Source organism: Physeter macrocephalus, chromosome 3 (assembly GCF_002837175.3).
Source record: "Physeter macrocephalus isolate SW-GA chromosome 3, ASM283717v5, whole genome shotgun sequence".
Lineage (NCBI taxonomy): Eukaryota > Metazoa > Chordata > Mammalia > Artiodactyla > Physeteridae > Physeter > Physeter macrocephalus.
The window spans coordinates 10,393,108-10,412,686 of NC_041216.1; the positions used below are offsets into that span (position 1 = coordinate 10,393,108).

At 44.7% G+C, this 19,579-nt stretch overlaps 1 protein-coding gene across 3 annotated transcripts in view; it reads right to left on the reverse strand.

The window, feature by feature from the left end:
- Positions 1-1,147: 1,147 nt before the first annotated feature.
- KPNA6 (karyopherin subunit alpha 6) overlaps positions 1,148-19,579 on the reverse strand; it is a 51,278-nt gene continuing 32,846 nt past the window's right edge. For all 3 annotated transcript variants that reach the window (XM_028486860.2, XM_007125107.4, XM_028486869.2), the window contains 12 exons: positions 19,150-19,242; positions 18,648-18,747; positions 17,279-17,373; positions 16,363-16,494; positions 14,964-15,052; positions 13,956-14,055; positions 13,291-13,454; positions 13,032-13,110; positions 11,061-11,186; positions 10,599-10,726; positions 9,398-9,576; positions 1,148-7,445 (listed from right to left, as the gene is read on the reverse strand). In XM_028486860.2, the coding sequence (XP_028342661.1) occupies positions 7,258-7,445; positions 9,398-9,576; positions 10,599-10,726; positions 11,061-11,186; positions 13,032-13,110; positions 13,291-13,454; positions 13,956-14,055; positions 14,964-15,052; positions 16,363-16,494; positions 17,279-17,373; positions 18,648-18,747; positions 19,150-19,242 (1,473 nt within the window). In that variant the 3' untranslated portion in view covers positions 1,148-7,257. The remainder of the gene's footprint in view (positions 7,446-9,397; positions 9,577-10,598; positions 10,727-11,060; positions 11,187-13,031; positions 13,111-13,290; positions 13,455-13,955; positions 14,056-14,963; positions 15,053-16,362; positions 16,495-17,278; positions 17,374-18,647; positions 18,748-19,149; positions 19,243-19,579) is intronic.

A 19,579-nucleotide genomic window follows, 5' to 3' on the forward strand; every position in this document is an offset into this window, starting at 1 on the left:
AGGATGAGGGAGAGAATACACTGGGCTGGGCATCAGACCCGTATTCCAGTCCCAACTTCATCACTAATTTGCTATGTGACGGTATTCTTTTCCCTCCCAGGGCTTCAATTTCCGTATGCAAATAGAAGGTTTTAATAGTAGTTTTTTCAACAATACCTTTCCCGGTATCCTCGTAAATACTGTACTATTTGTTATTCCCAATTTACAGCTGTGGACTGTATGACAAAGGTTAGGTAACTTGTCCAAGGTCACATCGCTATTGACTGATTAGAGCAGATTCAAAGCTAGGAAGTCTGGCACCCATCTTAACTACTGGACTACCCTGTCTCTTACTCAGAAGAAACCACCACCACCGTAGGCTTTCCTTGAGGATGAATCAAAATAATTGGGAAAGTAATTTATTTTTCCATCTTCATTGCCAGCTGGAGCTCCTCTTTGGAAGGTGCTGAGGGGGCCCTGCAAGGGGGACTTTGGCCTCAGCAGATTCCTGAGCCTTTTCTGACTGGCCCACCCTCTACAAAGTCCCAATTGCACTGGGGCTAAAGGTGAAAAAAAGCCAAGCTCTTCTCCAAATGTGAGATCACAATTCTTTATCTATTTGTCCATAGATAATGGAATAAAACCCAGCAACCCATGTGCTTGGAATTTAATGCCTAAATGGTTTGTTTGGCTTCTGTTTCCAGCCAATCCTGCCCAATCCCTCTGCCTTTTTGTTATATCTCTCCTTTTACTAGCTCCAGGATTTCCCAGGTTTTTGCAGGTGCTTTTCTACCTTCGAAAATTTCCTTCTTGGTAAAACAAAATCTTTTGAGGCCCACTGAGCTCAAAGTTCACTTCAGAACCTTTTCAGTACTCTGCAGTCTGTCCTAGCTCCCTGGGTCTAGACAGAGTTCCATTACAGCATTAGCGATGAGGTGTTGAAATTATTTACTTACAGCTCACTGAACGTTCAAGAACTGCTGGCTAAATACTCTAGTCATAAAGCCTAGCAACAGTCTGGGGGCTGAGAAGGCAGAGAATGTATTAAATTGTTGTGCAAATTGGGCATCGTTTTAGGGCTCTTAAGATGTTAAATATTTCCCCTAGTTGAAGAGTCTTCAGCGCAGTGCTCTTTCCCACCCCTTAGGCAGTGTCTGCCTGGTAACACTGAGAGGCAATATTGGTATAACAGTATAAAGGTGGAACGCAAGCTCAGAAAGCGCTGGAATTCAAGTCTCTCAAAACCAAGGCCCTCATTATTTCCAGAAAAGCATGTGGGAAATCTCTTGAGGTAACATATGAATCAGGCCTTGATGGATTTCCGTAGAAAGAGGGTGTTTTAGGCAGAGATAAAGAATATAACAAGGTACACATGGGGTGAGAGGTGGAGTGGTGCACCAGGAAAGTCAACAGTGGTCTCCAGGGGCCAGCTGGGTAATGAGAACAGACAGGCAAGGAATAAGAAAATTTGATAGAAACATGGGTTAAAAAGTTACTTTCTTCTTTGCTGTAAGAGAAAATGGCAACAATATTAGTGCCTGCCAGAGTCAGTTAGGGAGCCCTCTGGGAGTGGTGGTGATGGTGACCTGTAATAGAGCTCTTGCAGATTGTTTTCATGCAGAAACTCAGGCCCAGGAGTGCCAGACATTTTAAAAATATAGACACATCTTTTAATGTTGGCAACGAATTAAAACTTAAAACGTACTCTGTCAGCCAACCAAAACCCTCCTTTTGGGTTGTATCAACTTTTTGGCTGCTAGTCTGTAATCGCCACTTTAGGAACTGATCTAAACCAAAGTGAGGAGTTTGTGAACTACTTTGGGCTCAAAGGGCTGTGGAGTGGTGATGAAATGTGAAAATCTTACAGAAACTGTAGAAAATGCAAATTAAACCACAGTGAGAGACAGAGCTTCCATCAGTGGTTGCTGGGGGTTAGGCAGAAAGGAGGGATTCCCAAGGGGCATGTGGAAACTTCTAGAGGTGATGGACGTGTTCACTCTCTTGACTGTGGTAATGGTTTCATGGATGCAAATATGTCAACACTTAACAAGTTGTTCATTTTAAATATGTGCCATTTACTGTACGTCAATTATATTTTAATAAAGCCGATTTCAAAAATTCTTTATAGCAGAAGCAGGCTGTAACAATTCTTAATTCCACTATTAGGTCAAAAGTTTAAGCACCCTCACTTCATTGACTTCCAAAAAATCCAGTCTAGGATCACTCCAAAGAACACGATTTAGAACTTTGCAACAGGTTTTTATTTTTGCTTTATATCTATTACAGTGTTTGAAACCTAAAGAAATACATTTTCTCTTCAAATTTGGATGTGTATATAAATATCATTTGTCTGGACTCAGCACACTCAATGCCATGGTTTCTTGGCCTGTATCTGCTCTGAAATCATCAAGCTTTGTCTGTCTACCCAGGGGCCCTGAGAACATGGAAAACAATAGCCAAAGTTTATAGTTCTTAAAAGCAAATAAATTTGGAAAGAAAAACTAGTGAGGGAAAAGGTTTGATTCACCTTCCTAGGGTCTATAGCTGGGAACCCAAGCTGTTTTTGAGGGACAGCTGGTCTGTCTTGGGTAACTGGGACCTCATACCCCCTTTGCTTCTTTAGTGGTTCAATCAAAGGCAGTTCCCACAAATCTGGCTAAAAGAGCCAATACCCAACTCCAGGGCCTGAGGATTGTCGCCATGGCAGTTTTCTCTTCCCAAACCCAGAGGCCGAACATCTGACCTACCTAGGGGAGCAGGGCTAGAGTTTAGCGGAGGGGTTCAGGAATGTGCTAATGTGGACATCAGCAGCCAGGCTGGCCCAGAAGTAGTGAGGTGCGCCCAAATGCACTGAAAACCTTTATGACACACTACACAAACCTTTCTCCGAGGGTGTTCTGGGCCCCAAATTTAATGGTGCCTCTTCTAACTCACAGCCAGGTTTGATTCTGCATGTAGCCCAGGCCTGATGCAAAATGCCCTCTCAGAGGAAAACTAACAGCTTTAATTAACAGACTTACTTGGTTTGTACTGACCTCAAAATTCTTCCCTTACCACGGTCTTCATCTGGGGGTGGGGCTAGGGAACAGCCAATGGGATGACTGAATCCTTTATGAAGGCCTTGGCCAAAGAGCAGCTATTGCCTACCACATGGATCCCTGCAGGGCCAAATTCTCAGCTTGTTGGCTTAACAAAAAAAATACAAAAGTTAAGACAGAAAAAACACTGGACAAGCTTGGTCTAAAATGTGCAATCCTAAAGCAGCTATGGAAAAAACCTACTCTGAGCAATTTCTCAGTCTCACATGCACTTATTTCTAGGATAGTCCTACCTGGAAGATGTTGCTACTGGTTGTGAGGCTTTCCTATGGTTCAGTGCACTAAGCCTTGCACCCTTCCCCAGCCTGCCAGGGAGGCAGACAGGCACACACAATCCTGAGGTCCCCAGCCAGCCTCTTCTCCCTATGGGTCCCTGTAGTGCCTGCAAGGACCTGGAGAATCTGGCTCCTTGCCTTCAATTGAGAATCCAGAAGCCAAGCCCACAAGATGAATCTACTGAGGAATATTCAAGATGATGGATACCAAGCTGAGTGAGTCTTGGCGAGAAGAGACATGGCCTGAACAAATAAGCGGAGGCCTTCAAAGGGCATGTGGGAGGAAGAGGGAAGTATTGCTAGGCGTTCATCTCCTTCCCTTCTATTTTGCTGGAAACGGGTAATTGTACAGGGTAGGGAGAGGGCAGGTAGACATGAGAAAATGGAAATCTAGTTCATTCTGCTACAGTTTTCATAATAAACAGGTTTGGCTTAAGAGAAAATGAAGGTCAGTGCCTGAGAGCCTTCTTTCACTCTTCCTTAAGTGTGGTAGCAGCTATAATCTGTGCAGTTCAGCTCTAAATAGGGCTCTTGGAAACAGGCTTCCAGGGAAAAGAAAACAGGAGTAGATCTAAAGGTTCTAGGTAAGGAGGAACACAAAGGGTCCCTGAAAGCTGAAGTCATCAACACCACCTGTTACTTGGAAGCGTCTTTTGTACCCACTGCCTCAAGTAACTAGGCTGGCCAGGTGAGGGTGGAACCTATGTGGTTCTAACAGAAGGTTGCAGCCAATACAATGGCCAGTCAGTCAGCAGGGACAGCTCAGAACTGAAGGCAGGCTTCTAAGACCAGAGAGCCTGTTAATACTAGAGAAGATGACATGGGGGTGGGATGCCCAGAAGGGCTGGCAATAAAGAATAGCTGGCACTGTTCAAAACAGTATTTGAACACTTTAGCTAAGAAAAAGGCTCCTTGTCCCCTTAATCCACACCTAAGTATCTCCAACCCACCAGAGATCTTAAAATGGACACAGCTATGTGCCAAAGTATTAAGATTCCAAACACAAGTCTTCTCAGGCTACTCCCTGCAGCAGGTTGGGGAGCCCCTCCATCCCTGTAACATCCATTCAGAAATCTGTCAGAAAGCTCTGACTTCACCTAGGCCAGGGTCTGGAGTCCAGATGGGGACTGCCCACGAAGAGTGGCTGTCAAGCCTGGGCTAAAAAGAAATATTTTGCTTCCCAAGATGGCCAAAGGAGAGGAGGAGACACAAAAGATGATGTTACTGCCTCTGTGGGCTGGAAGAACTTCACCTGTTGACTGAAAAGGGGGTCAGAGGAATATTATGGGAAAGCACGGTCTGAGGAAGACACTAACAAAGGAAAGCTCCTAGAGGCCATGTTTATCTGAAGAGAAATTTGTCCTCATGTGCCCTGGGAGACTTCAGCCTTTGGAGTCCTTGTAGAAAACAGGCTTTGAGCAGTAGCCCATGATCAAGAGTCTTCTCTTTGGTGCATGGCCCAGATCTGAAGCAAAAGTAGATGTGGGAGGAAGAGCTGGGGAAGGCAGGATGTGTATGTCTCACAATAAGAATTTGGCCCCAATGTCAGGGACTTAATTATTGCTAGAGATGTACAAAGTAGATCTTACTAAAATAAAATGCTCTGCCCTTTGGACAAGGACAAGGGGTGGGGGGTGGCTTTCTTTTGAACTGTAGGAAAATGGTTTTGTAATGGAGTCAGCAGGCCAAGTGAAGAGGGTCCTGCGCCTTGCCTACCTGGGAGAGTGGGGTTGGTAGTTATCGTGCCAAACCTGCAGAGCAGCATCTGACTCACTTAGGCGGTACAGCACTGGTGTCACTTTTCAGTGATAGCCACCAGCCCCAACCACCTTCAGAAAATGCCTCTGGAGTTGGATCTCAACAATGGAAAGAGAGGGCAAGTTCAAGACCAGTGGCCAAAAACAACTGAACGTTTTATCTGTAAGCAGAGTGGCATGGATTTCACCTGAGCCAGAGGGGGGTGTGTAGGAATGGGAGCAATAATGGCATTGTTTCTGGGGAAGGGAAAATACAGTTTGGAGCAGGGCACCTCTGCCCGACCTCTGTGGGGAAGCAGGGACAGGGCAGATTGTGCCTTCAGCTCCACCACTAGCCTACACTTAGCCAACAACTTCCTCCACCCCACCCCCAACACCTGGGCTTTACTATCACATGTAATCCATTGAAGCACACAGGCAAGCCATTGAGGCACTGCAGTAGCTCTACTCAAAGGGGGAAAGAAAAGGCATTAGGATTATATTTTTCACAGGAAGGGTAAAATCCAAACCATGTACAAGGATCCCAATCAGGGAAGACATCAATCACTCTCAAAAAAAAGTCCTGAGGCTGCTAAATTTCTCGGATAGGAGACACGGCAGCAATCTGTGATAACTTATGTGGACACGGGCATTTGAGACTGAATCTGAGGAGGCAGACTGCTTTCTGCGTTTCCTGATGTAAGCAGGATGCTCAGTGGTAAGGACTAGAGTGGTAGACTTCACCAGGCCCTGGGGCCATCCTTGCTCCATTCAGGTACTAGGACAATCAGACCAGGCTGCCCTGCTATATAAAGGTTCCAGAGCTGAGGGTTGGTCCCTGGTGGTGGCCCGGAACCCAAGCAGAGAGAAGGGTCAAGGTCAGGCTTCCTGAGCAAAAGAGCTTCCACATCTCTTTTTGGTCTTCCTCACAGTATCCTACTCACAGAAATTACAGAGACAGTTCTTCCTCTTGAGACCAATTAAGGTTGACCTACGTAATATATAGATTATAAAAAAATACAGAACTTTTTGACATTCTCTCCTTTGGAAGTAAAATATACATGATCCAACTATGGAAGAGGAAGAAGAAGAAGAAAGGCCAAAGGCAGGGATCCACTGGCTATCCCAATACATGACACTCTCACTCCAACCTCCTCTGCAACTTATGGGTCACCAGAGCAAGGACTTTCTCCTCAGGAGAAAGGAAGGACCACAGCCCTCTGTCACGTGCTTAGGAGAAAATACAGCTACCTCAGAGGTTCATCTCAACTCTGAGGGGAATTTTCAAGTAAACAAATGAAGTTGGGTCGCACCATTGGAAGGTGGGTAGGAAACATGGGATCAGTAGCGACACATGGGAAGCCCCGTCTGAAGGCCTGTGTTCCTCTCCCCTCACTCCCACTGGTGTACATGCCCCAGGAGAGTGAAGGGGATCTCCCAAACTAAAGAGGTCTGGGCAAGGGGTTAAAGGGAGGGAGGGGCCTTTGTCTCATGGTGACCTCCCCCTCAGCCTCTAGTCCCAGACAATGCTGGCAGCTGGGATTCCTAAAACCAGGAACTCATGGCTCTGGGAAAGAGCAATCGTAATACAAGAAAAATGTGCAAAAGAAAAAAAAATTAAATAACGCAATCCAAGCATACAAGATTAATATTCTGTCAGAGCAAGAACACTTTGTTTTGGATTTCTCCCCTCCCCTCCCACCCCCGACCTGTGGAATATTCCATCTGCTCAAGTACCCAAGATAAGAGTTACAGAGATCAGGGCAGAGGACTGGGAAGGATAAAGGAAGATAAAACGGAAGGAAGTCACCACTAAAGAAAAAAAAATAAAAATAAAAAAGGTGCAAAATTGATTACCTCAGTCCTCCTTTGTCTACCCCTGGGCTCCTGGGTTAAAGACATATGTGCAGCCAAAATCTAGTGTAAGGAAGAAAAACCCAACACGTCCCCTTCTTGTCACAAAACCCAAATGTGAGCCTCAGATGGTTCTGTCTGTCCAGAGGGTGCTCCCTCCAGGGAAGGGGGCGGAGCAGGTCAAGAGCACAGTTTCCAGGGCAGCAGAGGTGTGTGGTGGCTGATGGTCGGGGGGCTGGTTTCCCGCCCACCAGAGGGCTGCTTTTCCGCTGGTTGGTGGTGCTTCCCATCCCCTCCCCTCCCCGGAAGCAGACATTATAGCTGGAAGCCCTCCATGGGGGCCTCAGGCTGCTGGAAGATAAACTGCTGTTGCGTTTCATCCACTTGGGGAGCCAGGCTGCTATCATCATCTTCTACGCCAAAGTAGTGCTCAATGAGGTCAAAGGCCTTCTGGTAGATCTCCTGGTTCTCATGGCTCTGGAGAAACTCAATTTTATCCAAGCCTATGGTGGCAAGAAGAAAGGAGGGAGAAGAGTAAACTTGGAGTGCTTGTCTATGGGTCCATGCAACAATCTATGTTTTTCCTTCCCTGAGTTATGTTAGCATTTATAAACACAAGTAATATGATCAGATCTCTCTTTGATCTGAAAGAGGAGAGCCGAGATCTTTACCTAAAATGACATAACCCCAAAGGAAAAAGACCAAAACGTTCAGTTATAAACCAGAGAGTCTAGCCCCGATTCTGCTTTTAACCTGGGCAAACCATTACTGTTCTGAATCTCTTGGAGATGAGTGATGAGTCAATCCAGCACTAACAGACCTTGCTAAGGAAACCATAAACAAAACGAAAAGACAACCTGCAAAATGGGAGAAAATATTTGCAACCGATGCGACCGATGAGGGCTTAATTTCCAAAATATACAAACAGCTTGTATAGGTCAATAACAAAAAACCAAACAACCCAATAAAAAAATGGGCAGAAGGGACTTCTCTGGTGGTCCAGTGGGTAGGACTCCGTGCTCCCAATGCAGGGGGCCCAGGTTTGACCCCTGGTTGGGGAACTAGTTCCTGCATGCATGCCACAACTAAGAATCTGCATGCTGCAACTAAAGATCCTGCATGCCGCAACTAAGACCCAGCGCAGCCAAAAATAAATAATAATAAATAAATAAATACTTTAAAAGAAATGTGTGTTGTAGGTGTACAGAATCTTGAAAAAAAAAGGGCAGAAAACTAAATTGACATTTCTGTAAAGAAGACATACAGATGGCCAATAGGCACGTGAAAAGACGCTCAACATCACTAATTATTAGAGAAATGCAAATCAAAACTACAATGAGGTTATCACCTTATACCAGTCAGAATGGCCATCATCAAAGAGTCTACAGGGGAATGCCCCGGTGGTCCAGTGGTTAGGACTCAGCGTTCTCACTACCGGAGGCCCTGGGTTCGATCCCTGGTCAGGGAACTAAGATCCTGCAAGCCATGTGGTGCAGCCAAAAAAATAAAAAAGTCTACAAATAAATGCTGGAGAGAGTGTGGAGAAAAGGGAACCCTCCTATACTGTTGCTGGGAATGTAAACTGGTGCAGCCACTATGGAGGTTTCTTAAACTAAAAACAGAGCTACCATATGACCCAGCGATCCTACTCCTGGGCATATATCTGGAGAAAACTGTAATTCGAAAAGATACATACACCCCAGTGTTCATAGCAGCACTATTTACAATAGCCAAGACACGGAAGCAACTGGAGTATCCATCAACAGATGAATGGATAAAGATGTGGCGCATATATATAATGGAATATTACTCAGCCATAAGTAAGAATAAAATAATGCCATTTGCCGCAACATGGATGGACCTAGACATTATCATACTAAGCGAAGTAAGTCAGAGAAAGACAAGTATCATATGATATCACTTATGTGGAATCTAAAAAATGATACAAATGAACTTATTTACAAAACAAAAAAAGACTCACAGACATAGAAAACAAACTTATGGTTACCAAAGGTGAAAGGGTGGGGAGGGATAAATTAGGAGTTTAGGATTAGCAGATACAAATTACTATTAACAAAACACATAAACAACAAGGACCTCCTGTATGGCACAGGGAACTATATTTAATATCTTGTAATAAACTGTAATAGAAAAACAAAACAAAAGAAAGAAAAGAACTTGCTGCTAGAAACTCAGCTGAAAACATGCCTTCCAGCTCCTGATTCTATTATCAATTCTGGAGCTTTATTTTTGCACCTGTACCATAACCTACTTACTAGGTACAGCGTGTCAGAAACAGAACTCATCTACTGCTCCTCAGAGGAAATGGAACTGGTGGGATAAAACCTTGCATCCAATGATGACCCCCTCAAAACACCCCCCCCACACATATGTACCCTATTTCAGAGTTTCTCTCTACTTACGGAAGACGTGAGGTTGGGGAGAGGGCACCTACCATAGGCTTCCTCGATGAGGCCACAGTAGGGATTGACCCCTGAGCCACTGCGCTTGCCCTCTTGCTCTCCGAGCCGAAGGATGTTCTCCAGTCCATTGAGGGCGACTTGCACTATCTTTGAATCCATCACAGTCAGCAAGTCGCACAGGGGTTTGATGCAGCCCAGGGAGACCAGGTACCTGAGCAGCAGAGACCAGGTAAGTTCTAAATTAAGACAAGGCAAGGAAGGTGCCAGGCAGGTGCTATGGGGCCTCTGGGTCTCCCTCACACACATCAATGCTCTCAGCAATTCACTCTGACTGAGCTTTCATAACCACCCATCCTTTATCTCAATCTCATCACCCTCCCAATGCTACTGGTTTAGTTCATTTCCATGTAGTAGGCTGCCATGGATTCCTCCTCTTTGTCTCCAATGTCTCCTTGCTGCAGTATTACCTACTCTGAACACATCATTTCCCTGCCTAAAATTTCTGTAGTCCCAGCTCTACAGTCATAACAATACAATCTGGCTCCTAACCTTTTCTAGCTTCCCCTCTCATTATTCCCTTCCGAGAATATTACATTCCAGTCAAACAGTAAAGGTCTCCAGGTTTCTGATTTTTGTACCTTTACTTATGCTTTTTCCTGTCCAATATGCCATTTACAACCCTGTATCCTCAAAAGCTTCACTCAGTGGCTATCCTTTTCTCCTAAGGTTTTATTTATACAGAATATATTCCCCTTCCTAAGCTACAAGCTGAAGGCAAGGCACTTCTCCAATTCCCACCACTCCTACTCAAGTTGATAATGGAAACCAAAATCAAAGAGCATCCTCACACAAAATAGCTTTCCTATTTGCTTCTCCCAAGTATCACTGCCAAAAATTATTTCCCAAAGAAGCTGCTCTGAATGAGCCATAGCATGGTTCTCTTTCATTTGTATGGATAATTGAGAATTACATAGATTTACATTCTCTTGAGGGTAGAAAGAGGCAGAGGAGAGAGATGTCATAAGTTTCCATTCTCCAGGAGGGAAAAGAGGTACATGGCTTATAGGAATCTACTTCAGATTTCCATGCTACACTCTAGCAGCTTACCAGTTAAACCCTACAGGACAGGGGCAGACCTATCCCAGAAAAGGCAGTTTAGAGGTCACATGTAAACTGTGAGCCAAGAGGTAGAGTACACATATCACTCAAGACAATGGGAAAAGACTGTGATACCTGATTTGTTCAGGGGTTCCTCCTGATGTGGCATTGGTGATGGCCCAGGCTGCCTCTTTCCTTGTACGGAACTCTGCTTTCTGAAGGATTTCAATCAACACAGGGAAGATATTTGCATCTATGACAGCCTGAGAAGAATTAGGGGGTGGAGGGTGGGGTACGGGGGAGGAAAGAAAGTCACTTCAAGAAGAATAAGCAAATCCAGACCCCAAATCAGCTAAAAGAGTAAGACATCTTCTCCTTCCTGAAAGTTCTTTTCACATAGGTAAGATGCCACATAGGAACCTGGCTTCTGTTACACAGAATCTTTGACTGATAGCATCCATTGACCCCAATTTCAAAAGGGAAATAAATTTTTTCTTTTTCTTTTTTCTTCTAGAGGGCAATATCCCACAATGTCTCATGTTCCCAGGCCTTTCTACCTGCTGCCCCCCGCCCCAACTTCCCTCCTGCTCGTTCTACCTGTATCTGAGCCCTGTTGCCAGCAGTGATATTTGAAATGGTCCAACAAGCTTCCTTTCGGATTGACTCCTTGGAGCTGCTCAGCAAATGGAGGAGGCAAGGGAGGGCTGAACAGTTAAGAATGACCTAGAACACCAAAAGCATAGGCAACAAAAGAAAAATTAGATAAACTGGACTTAATCAAAATTTAAAACTTTTGGGTACCAAAAGACACCATCAACATAGTGAATTACACAAATCACAGAATGGGAGAAAGTATATACATATCATATATCTGATAAGGATTAATATCCAGAATATACAAAAAAATTTTTTTTAAATGCAGGTGGCCAATAGGCACATGAAAAGATGCCAAACATCACTAATCATTAGGGAAATGCAAATCAAAACCTCAGTGAGATACAACTTCACGCTTATTAGAATAGTTATCCTTAAAAAATCCAGGCAATGCAAGTGTTGGTAAAGATGTGGAGAAATTGGAACCCGGTACACTGCTGGTGGGAATGTAAAATGGCACAGCCATTGCACTGTTTTGTGTGCAAAACAGTATGGTGGTTCCTCAAAATCTTAAACATAAAATTACCATATGATCCAATAATTCCACCTCTGGATATACACCCAGAAGAAATGAAAGCAGGGACTCAAACAGATACTTGTAAGCCAATACTCAATGCAGCATTATTCATACTAGCCAAAAGGTGGAAGCAACCCAAGTGTCTACCAATAGATGAATAAATAAACCAAATGTGGCATATGCACACTTGGAATATTATCCAGCCACAGAAAGGAATGAAGGTGTGACATGCTAAAATATGGATGAACCTTGAAAACATTATGCTAAGTGAAATAAGCTGAAACAAAAGGACAAATATATATGGTTCGGCTTATATGAGGTACCTAGAGTAGTCAAACTCCTAAGAGACAGAAAGTAGTATGGTGGTTACCAAAGGATGAGGGGAGGGGGAAATGTGAAGTATTTATTTATTTATGATATTTATTTATTTATTTATTTATTTATTTATTTTTTTTGTGCGGTACGCGGGCCTCTCACTGTTGTGGCCTCTCTCGTTGCGGAGCACAGGCTCCGGACGTGCAGGCTCAGCGGGCATGGCTCACGGGCTTAGCCTCTCCGCGGCATGTGGGATCTTCCTGGACCGGGGCACGAACCCGTGTCCCCTGCATCAGCAGGTGGACTCTCAACCACTGCGCCACCAGGGAAGCCCGGAAGTTATTATTTAAAGGGTACGGAGTTTCAGTTTGGAATGATGCAAAGTGGTGGAGATGGATGGCAGTGATGGTTGAATAACAATGTGAATGTACTCAATGCCAGTGAACCATACTTAAAAATCGTAAAAACAGAAAAAGTTATGAATATCTGTACACACAGGCACACGTGTGCACACACACACACACACACACACACACACAAAAGAATGACCTAGAAAATGAGTGTGGGCTTGAGTGAGACTGCTCACCTGTAAGAAATTTGTTAAGAATCCCACAGAATTATGCAAGCTACTCAAGACGCAAAGAATACTCAGATCTCTAGCTTTTGAACAGAGAAACACTGTATACTGTGCTCTCATTGGAAGTGTTACTAACAGGAGACTAACATGAGACATGGGATCCTAAAGGTCTAGGAAGTAGGGGTGAGGTTCCATAGCTTTTAGTATTTCAAAGGTACCGTAACTCAAAATCTGTTAACAATTACTTTACAATGTCCCAGGTAGTGAGTCAGGTTATTCCATTTAGTTTTTCTTCAGTAGCACCCAATGGATGATGACTTGATTCCAATTTATAGAAAAAAATGAAGGCAACCAAGTTGTCCCCAAATAATATAGAAAGTGGCAGAGCTGGAATATTTCACTCAAGCCTATGCTTTCTCTCCTAGATCATGTTGCCTCCTACCAGGACCAAAGTCTGTGGCAGGGAAGGATTTTGTCCATAGACAGCTCTCCTCCTCCTCCTTACCTGGGTCTGGATGTCATCCCCGGTGACGATGTTACCCACAGCTCTCAGAGCAGGAGAAGCCACTTTGTTATCGTTGTGCCTACAGAGGAGGGCGATCTGATCAGTAGAGGGCCAGCACATGGCATTCAACTCGGCTGACCACCAAGGCCAGCAGCACTCATGGCTCCAGAGCTTTGGATAGGGCAGCAGACTGCTGACTGCAGTTCTGAGCTTGGAGAAGCTTAGGGAATCTGTACCCTTTCTAACTGAGATCACTCACATTAGAAGCTCGACCAATCTCCGGCAGACTCCAGAGTCTATGACTGCCTGGATCTTCTCATTGGGGCCATCAGACAGATAAGAAAGGGCCCAGCAAGCATCTGCCAGCAAGTCTGAGTCGCTGCTGAAGAGTAGGCGAGACAGCACAGGCAAACAGGGGGAGACCTGTTGGAAGCAGAGAGAGGGACTCAGGCGGACACGGTTACATCATCTCTACCACTAACCCTAACATCGCTGAGCCCTCCTCTACTAAGTATGTCTAAGACCTGGAGATTTCTACTACATTAAACCATCAGGCCCACATTTTCACTTTACCATCCAGGCATATGAGATCACCTACTTCACTGACGACTGCCTTTTTCAGTTTCCCAAGGATGAGACTCTGAGGGTTCCCCAAAGACTTGAAAACTCCCATATCAAAATTCCTCCATATGAAGGAAACTGCTTTCACTCAGGAATTGGTAAGAAGCTCTCTTGGGACTTCCCTGGTGGTGCAGTGGCTAAGACTCCGTGCTCCCAATGCAGGGGGCCCAGGTTCAATCTCTGGTCAGGGAACTAGATCCCACATGCATGCCACAACTAAGGAGCCCGCCTGCTGCAACTAAGACCCAGTGCAACCAGATAAATAAATAAATATTTTTAAAAAAGAGAGAGAAGCTCTCTTACCTTTGCAAACTCTGGGGGTGGGTTCTTGCCTCGGCACAGGTTTGACAGGGCCCAGACTGCATTCCGTGTCATTGTCAGTCGTGTGGACTTGGTAAGCAGCCTGAAGGGGACAGCAAAGCCAGATCCTGAGCAATGATGCTCTTTGCATAGAGCTGTTGCCTACGAACCCCAGGAGCAAATCCAATCAGACCCCTAAGACTCTAGCAGCCTGTTTCTTCCTACCCATAGATTTAAGTTAAGTGAGCCTGTTTGGCCTAGGAGGCCGACCTACATCTTCACAGAGGATTAGGACCAGCTGTGGCTTGTTAATACCATGGCTAATAAGGACAAACAGAGGGCTGGACTGTGAGTAAGCATGCTAAACGTTTAAGATAGGACATACTGTGCCCCCAACTGTGGCCCCGAGTTCTAAACAAGAGTATTGTTGTCTTTGGAAATAAAAGCTGAAGGTTTAGTGTGAGGGCTTTAGCCATGCACTATGGAATGATTTTCTGTGACAGGCCCAAGAAGGAGTTATAATAGTAGCCTATGAGATTGTGGCCTCTCAAGAAAAGCTCCTCCCTCTGTTTTGGTTTAGATGTAGCTCTACTATAAGGGTACAGAGGAAGGGGTGGGAGCATCCAGATGACTCTGCATGGCGTCTTAGATCTGTGGCTTATAACAGAGCTCTCCAATGTACTAGGCATAAACCCATAGCAAATCAATGCATTCCGTACAGAAGGTTAGATTCTTCCAGATGGGCTAGTCCTTCCTCTCTCCTCTGGCTCAACAATGAGACAGGTATGACCAACATGAGAGTCTACAGTGCTACAAAGTGAGGAAGCACAAGACACAGACCAGTGACACAATCCTCTTACTCTCAAAAGATACTATCTTTTACTCTGGCAATGAGAATGCACTTTTATCATTTTTGTATTCACTCATCGTCTTAAGGTAAACTGCTCCCCAAAGATCTGCCACATGGCTGCCGGAAAGATACCCCAGGTGCAGATGATAATAATTACTCACGTTAGCAAAGGATTAAGGATGGAACAGTTCAAGACGTAATCTCGGCAAACGGAGCTGTCTCCAGCTATGTTTCCCAGTGCCCAGACTGCCTAAAAAAGGGATGATGGAACTGTCACCCACAGAGCCTAGTGGCTTCTGTGAGTACTTTATACTCACAACTACAGAGTGACACCCACCAGTAGCCAGGACAAACACCCCATCAAGACCTGAAACACACTAAATAAGCTCAGGTACCCTCCTTGTTAACATCCTATTGAGCACTTGCTCTATGAGGACTTTTCCTCTGAGAGTTCCTGGTTCATTGGGGAAGGCAGGCTGACATTGTACTGTAGCCAGAGAAGCCAAACCAAGACCTCCTTATCCCCACCCCCCAGAAAAGGAGAAAGTGATGGGAAAATTGCATTCTTGTAGCCTCATAGGACCAACCCTATATGTAGTAATATAGGAAAAAACCCTAGTACCACTCTCCACTTCTATCCAACCACTGGAAGAAATGGAAGTTGGGTTTTTATTATCTGTAGGTGCTGAGAAATGGGTATTGTGGTGTCTTTTTTCCAGCACCACCTCCGATGCCCAATGTGTGGAGTTTTTTCTACAGCAACAACCAATTCTCTGATACCAACTGTGTCAACTCAGTTAAATTCTGACACTGACTCAGAGTTAGGGCAGATCCCACAGGCTAGGGGCTCAGTCCCACAAGACTGCCCTCAATTTAGATACTAGCTGCAATTCCTAGGCGCTACCCGTACTTCTTACCAACCCGCTATAAATTCAGGAGTTCCACAATCTCCTCCTCAGGTTCGATAATTCACTAGAATGACTCACAGAACTCAGGAAAACACTTTACTTACGTTTACCAGTTTACTGTAATACATACAACTCAGGAAGAGCTAAATGGAAGAGATGCACAGGGCAAGGTATGGGTTGAGGAGTGGGGTTGCAAAGAACTTCCAAGCCCTCTCCAGGCACGTCACCTTCCCAGCACACTGAATGTTCACCAACCCAGAAGCTCTCTGAATCTCACTGTTGCCTTTTTATAACCCAATCTCTAGCCCCTCTAACCTCCCTGGGGAGGGTGGGGTGGAGGGGTGGGAAGAGTGGGGGTGGGGTGGGGCTGAGAGTTCCTATCCTCTAATCTTAAATTTGATCTTTCTGATGACTAGACCTCCCTTCCTGAAGCTATCTAGGGCCCCACCCGGAGTCACCACATTAGCACAGACTCATCAGGTGTGTCCCAAAGGGGCTCTTTAGGAATAACAAAAGACACTTCTATCACTAAGAAAATCCCAATGTTTTTAGGAGCTCTTTGCTCTTAACCTCTTAACTGGGGATAAAGACAAAATATACTTTTTATTATACCACTGGTACCATCAAGAATTAAGTCAAATTTGGGCATTACCTGTTCCTGTACATCCTCAAAGTCCGAGTTAAGCAGCTCTATAAAAATGGGGACAGCCCCTGCTTCAATGACAATTTTGGTCTGCTGAGAGGTTCCAGAGGCAATGTTCGTTAGAGCCCAGGCAGCTTCAAACTGAAAGTGAGATTAAAGCCATGAGTGAGAGGTCATTCCAGATGAGCAGCCATGCCTACTAGCTGGCTCAGAGCAATAAGCCTCCTGCCCCCCCGACTTAAAAACAAAAACAAAAAACCACACAAGCCTTTCCCTCTCTACCTTTAATGATAGGAAGAGGTACTGGCAGTGATATAACATAATGGGAAGACAGAATTGGGCTTCCATGGTCCCAGGTCTAGTCCTGCACTACCACAGCACCCATGAGTCCTTTGGCAAGTCACGTTTTTACTTCCCGAGCTTCACTTTATTCATCTCTGAAACCAGGATAAGAGTGAGATGGGTCTCTAAAGTCCCTTTCAGCCAAGTTTCTAATAAGTTCCAATGGATTGACTCATTACCCATTTGTGAGAAGAGAGACCCAGAGAAGCTAAATGGTTCACCTCAGGGTTAGAAGTGGACTAGAACCTCTAGGGTTGGCCAAAAAGTTCATTCAGGTTTTTCTGTAACATCTTATGCGAAAACCCGAATGAACTTTTTGGCTAACCCAATATATTTATAATTTATAATATAACCTCTGAATAATCAGTCTGTCACAGTCTGGTATCTTTCCGTTTAGATTGTTTTAGGGAAGAGTTTGTGGGTCTCTTATTTGATTGAGGTCAAGACCTCTGAGGTAACAGCATCTCTTAAATGTTCCCTCAATATCTTGTCTATATCCTAAGAGATGTGTCTGTAGAAACATGCCACTACAACTTCTTGGCAAAAGGGCTTTCATCTGGTAACTCTCCACCCCAGGCCTCACCTGTAATGTACAATTCTCATTCCTCTTCAGAAACTCCACAAACCGATCCACCACTCCTGGAGTATTGATAACTTCATCTATTGGAGGACTAGGTTCTGGAAGAGGGAGAGGAAGAGTCAGGAGAGGCTTTGGCTAATGCTTTCACGGGGGTAAGTCCACCATCCTTCCTAGATACTCCTGACCATCCTTCTAAACATTCCCAAATTCCCTTTTGGTGAGGTAGTTTTAACAATAGCTGGTCATGGAGCTTCCCTGATGGCGCAGTGGTTGAGAATCCGCCTGCCAATGCAGGGGACACAGGTTCGATCCCTGGTCCGGGAAGATCCCACATGCTGTGGAGCAACTAAGCCCGTGCGCCACAACTGAGCCCACGTGCTGCAACTACTGAAGCCTGCGCACCGCAACTACTGAAGCCTGCGCACCTAGAGCCTGTGCTCCACAACAAGAGAAGCCACCGCAATGAGAAGCCTGCGCACTGCAACGAAGAGTAGCCCCCGCTCACCGCAACTAGAGAAAGCCCGCGTGCAACAACGAAGACCCAACACAGCCAAAAATAAATTAATAAATAAATTTATACATACATATATATATATACATATATATATGTATATATATATATATATAAACAATAGCTGGTCATTTCTGAACTGTATAAAATAGCTGAGATGCCAAAGAGTAAAGCCAATCCTAATTTAACTATGCTCACCTTTGGCTTCCTAAACCTAAGCAAGTAACTAACCTTACTTACCTAAGCAAGTAAAGAATTAAGGGAGAGAAGACCAAGGGAGGAGCAACCCTAGTCTAAACCCTTCCCTTCCAAGACCAGCAATCTTTTCTTGGGAGGAAGAAAAGTCAGGGAATATTTTTCCCATCATACATCAAATTTTTACTGAGCACAAACTATGTGCCAGACATGGTTCTGGGTACCGAGGATACAGTAGTGAACAAAACCAAATGTCTCTGCCCTCGTAGAGCTTATATCCTCGTGATGAGAAATATACTGTTATGTTAGAAGGCGGTAAGTGTAATAGGAAAAAAAAAGAATAGGTAGGGTAGGGTAAGGAGACTAAAAATGCTGCAGGGGTGGGGGGAGCTGCAATTTCTGATAGCGTGTCAGGGTAGGCTTTACTGAGAAGGTAGGATCTGATCATAGAAATGTAGCAGCTGTCACACAGTTGTCTGCAAGTAAAGGATATCAGGCAGAGGAAACAGACAGTGCAAAGGTAAGAATGTGCCTGGCTTGTCCAAGGACACCAAAGCCAGTAGGACTACAGCAGAATGAGTGAAAGGGAGTAGTTGATGAGGTCACTGAGAAGAAACAAGATGCTAAAGTCATGCAGGGCCCCCTGGGGAAGACTAGGCTTTGTACCTTTGGAGAGCAGTTTCCGGAATTTCTGTGTGGTTGCTAACTGCAGGTCAGAATCGTCAGAAAAGAGCATCTCCACCATCTCTCTTGTGATCACGCTCTCCTAGAACATAAAACAGGTTCACGACTTTGCAAACCAATACTAGAGCCAGATATGAGCCCAAAATCCTGTTTGGAATCCTGCTTTTTAAAGACTTGAGGGCAAGAGGAAGGCCTAACAGCAGGCTCAGAAGGTGTTTAATCCACAGCTGCTTCAAGTTGGAACATTTGGAAGTGATTCTTAAACTCTGAGGCAACTGATAGCTTCCCTTAAATGTTTCCTCTGGTGTTTCCATCAGAGAATCGTTATTGACTCCTTAAGTTGACCAGCTACAAAAGGGCCCATGGAATAAAGAGCTTAGCATGGTTGTTGGTAAAGCTAACCAGATGATGTAAACTGACCAATTTCCGTTCTGTAGAAGCAGGTACTTCCCAAGCTTGCCTGGGAAGCTTGCAAGGGTCTTACCCCAGTGGTAGAGCTCACATAGGAGTCCATGAGGAGACTATCGAACATGGAGGCTTCTTCATTAATCAGTTCCACATTTCTCCGTTTAAAAAGCTGAAAGTAAAGAGAAGAGATGGTGGTAAGACTTCTTACCGAAACAAAGAAAACAAAGTATGACCCAATGTTAAATTATGGCATAACTGTCAAGGAAATGCTACTGTATGAGAAAATGCCAAGCTTAATATACTGATATGGAAAGATATTCAAGGGCTTTACTTTTTATGTTATAGATTGTTTACATTTTTGGAGAACATTTTTTTTTTTTTTTTTTTTTTTGTCGTACGTGGGCCTCTCACTGTTGTGGCCTCTCCCGTTGCGGAGCACAGGCTCCGGACACGCAGGCTCAGCGGCCATGGCTCACGGGCCCAGCCGCTCCGCGGCATGTGGGATC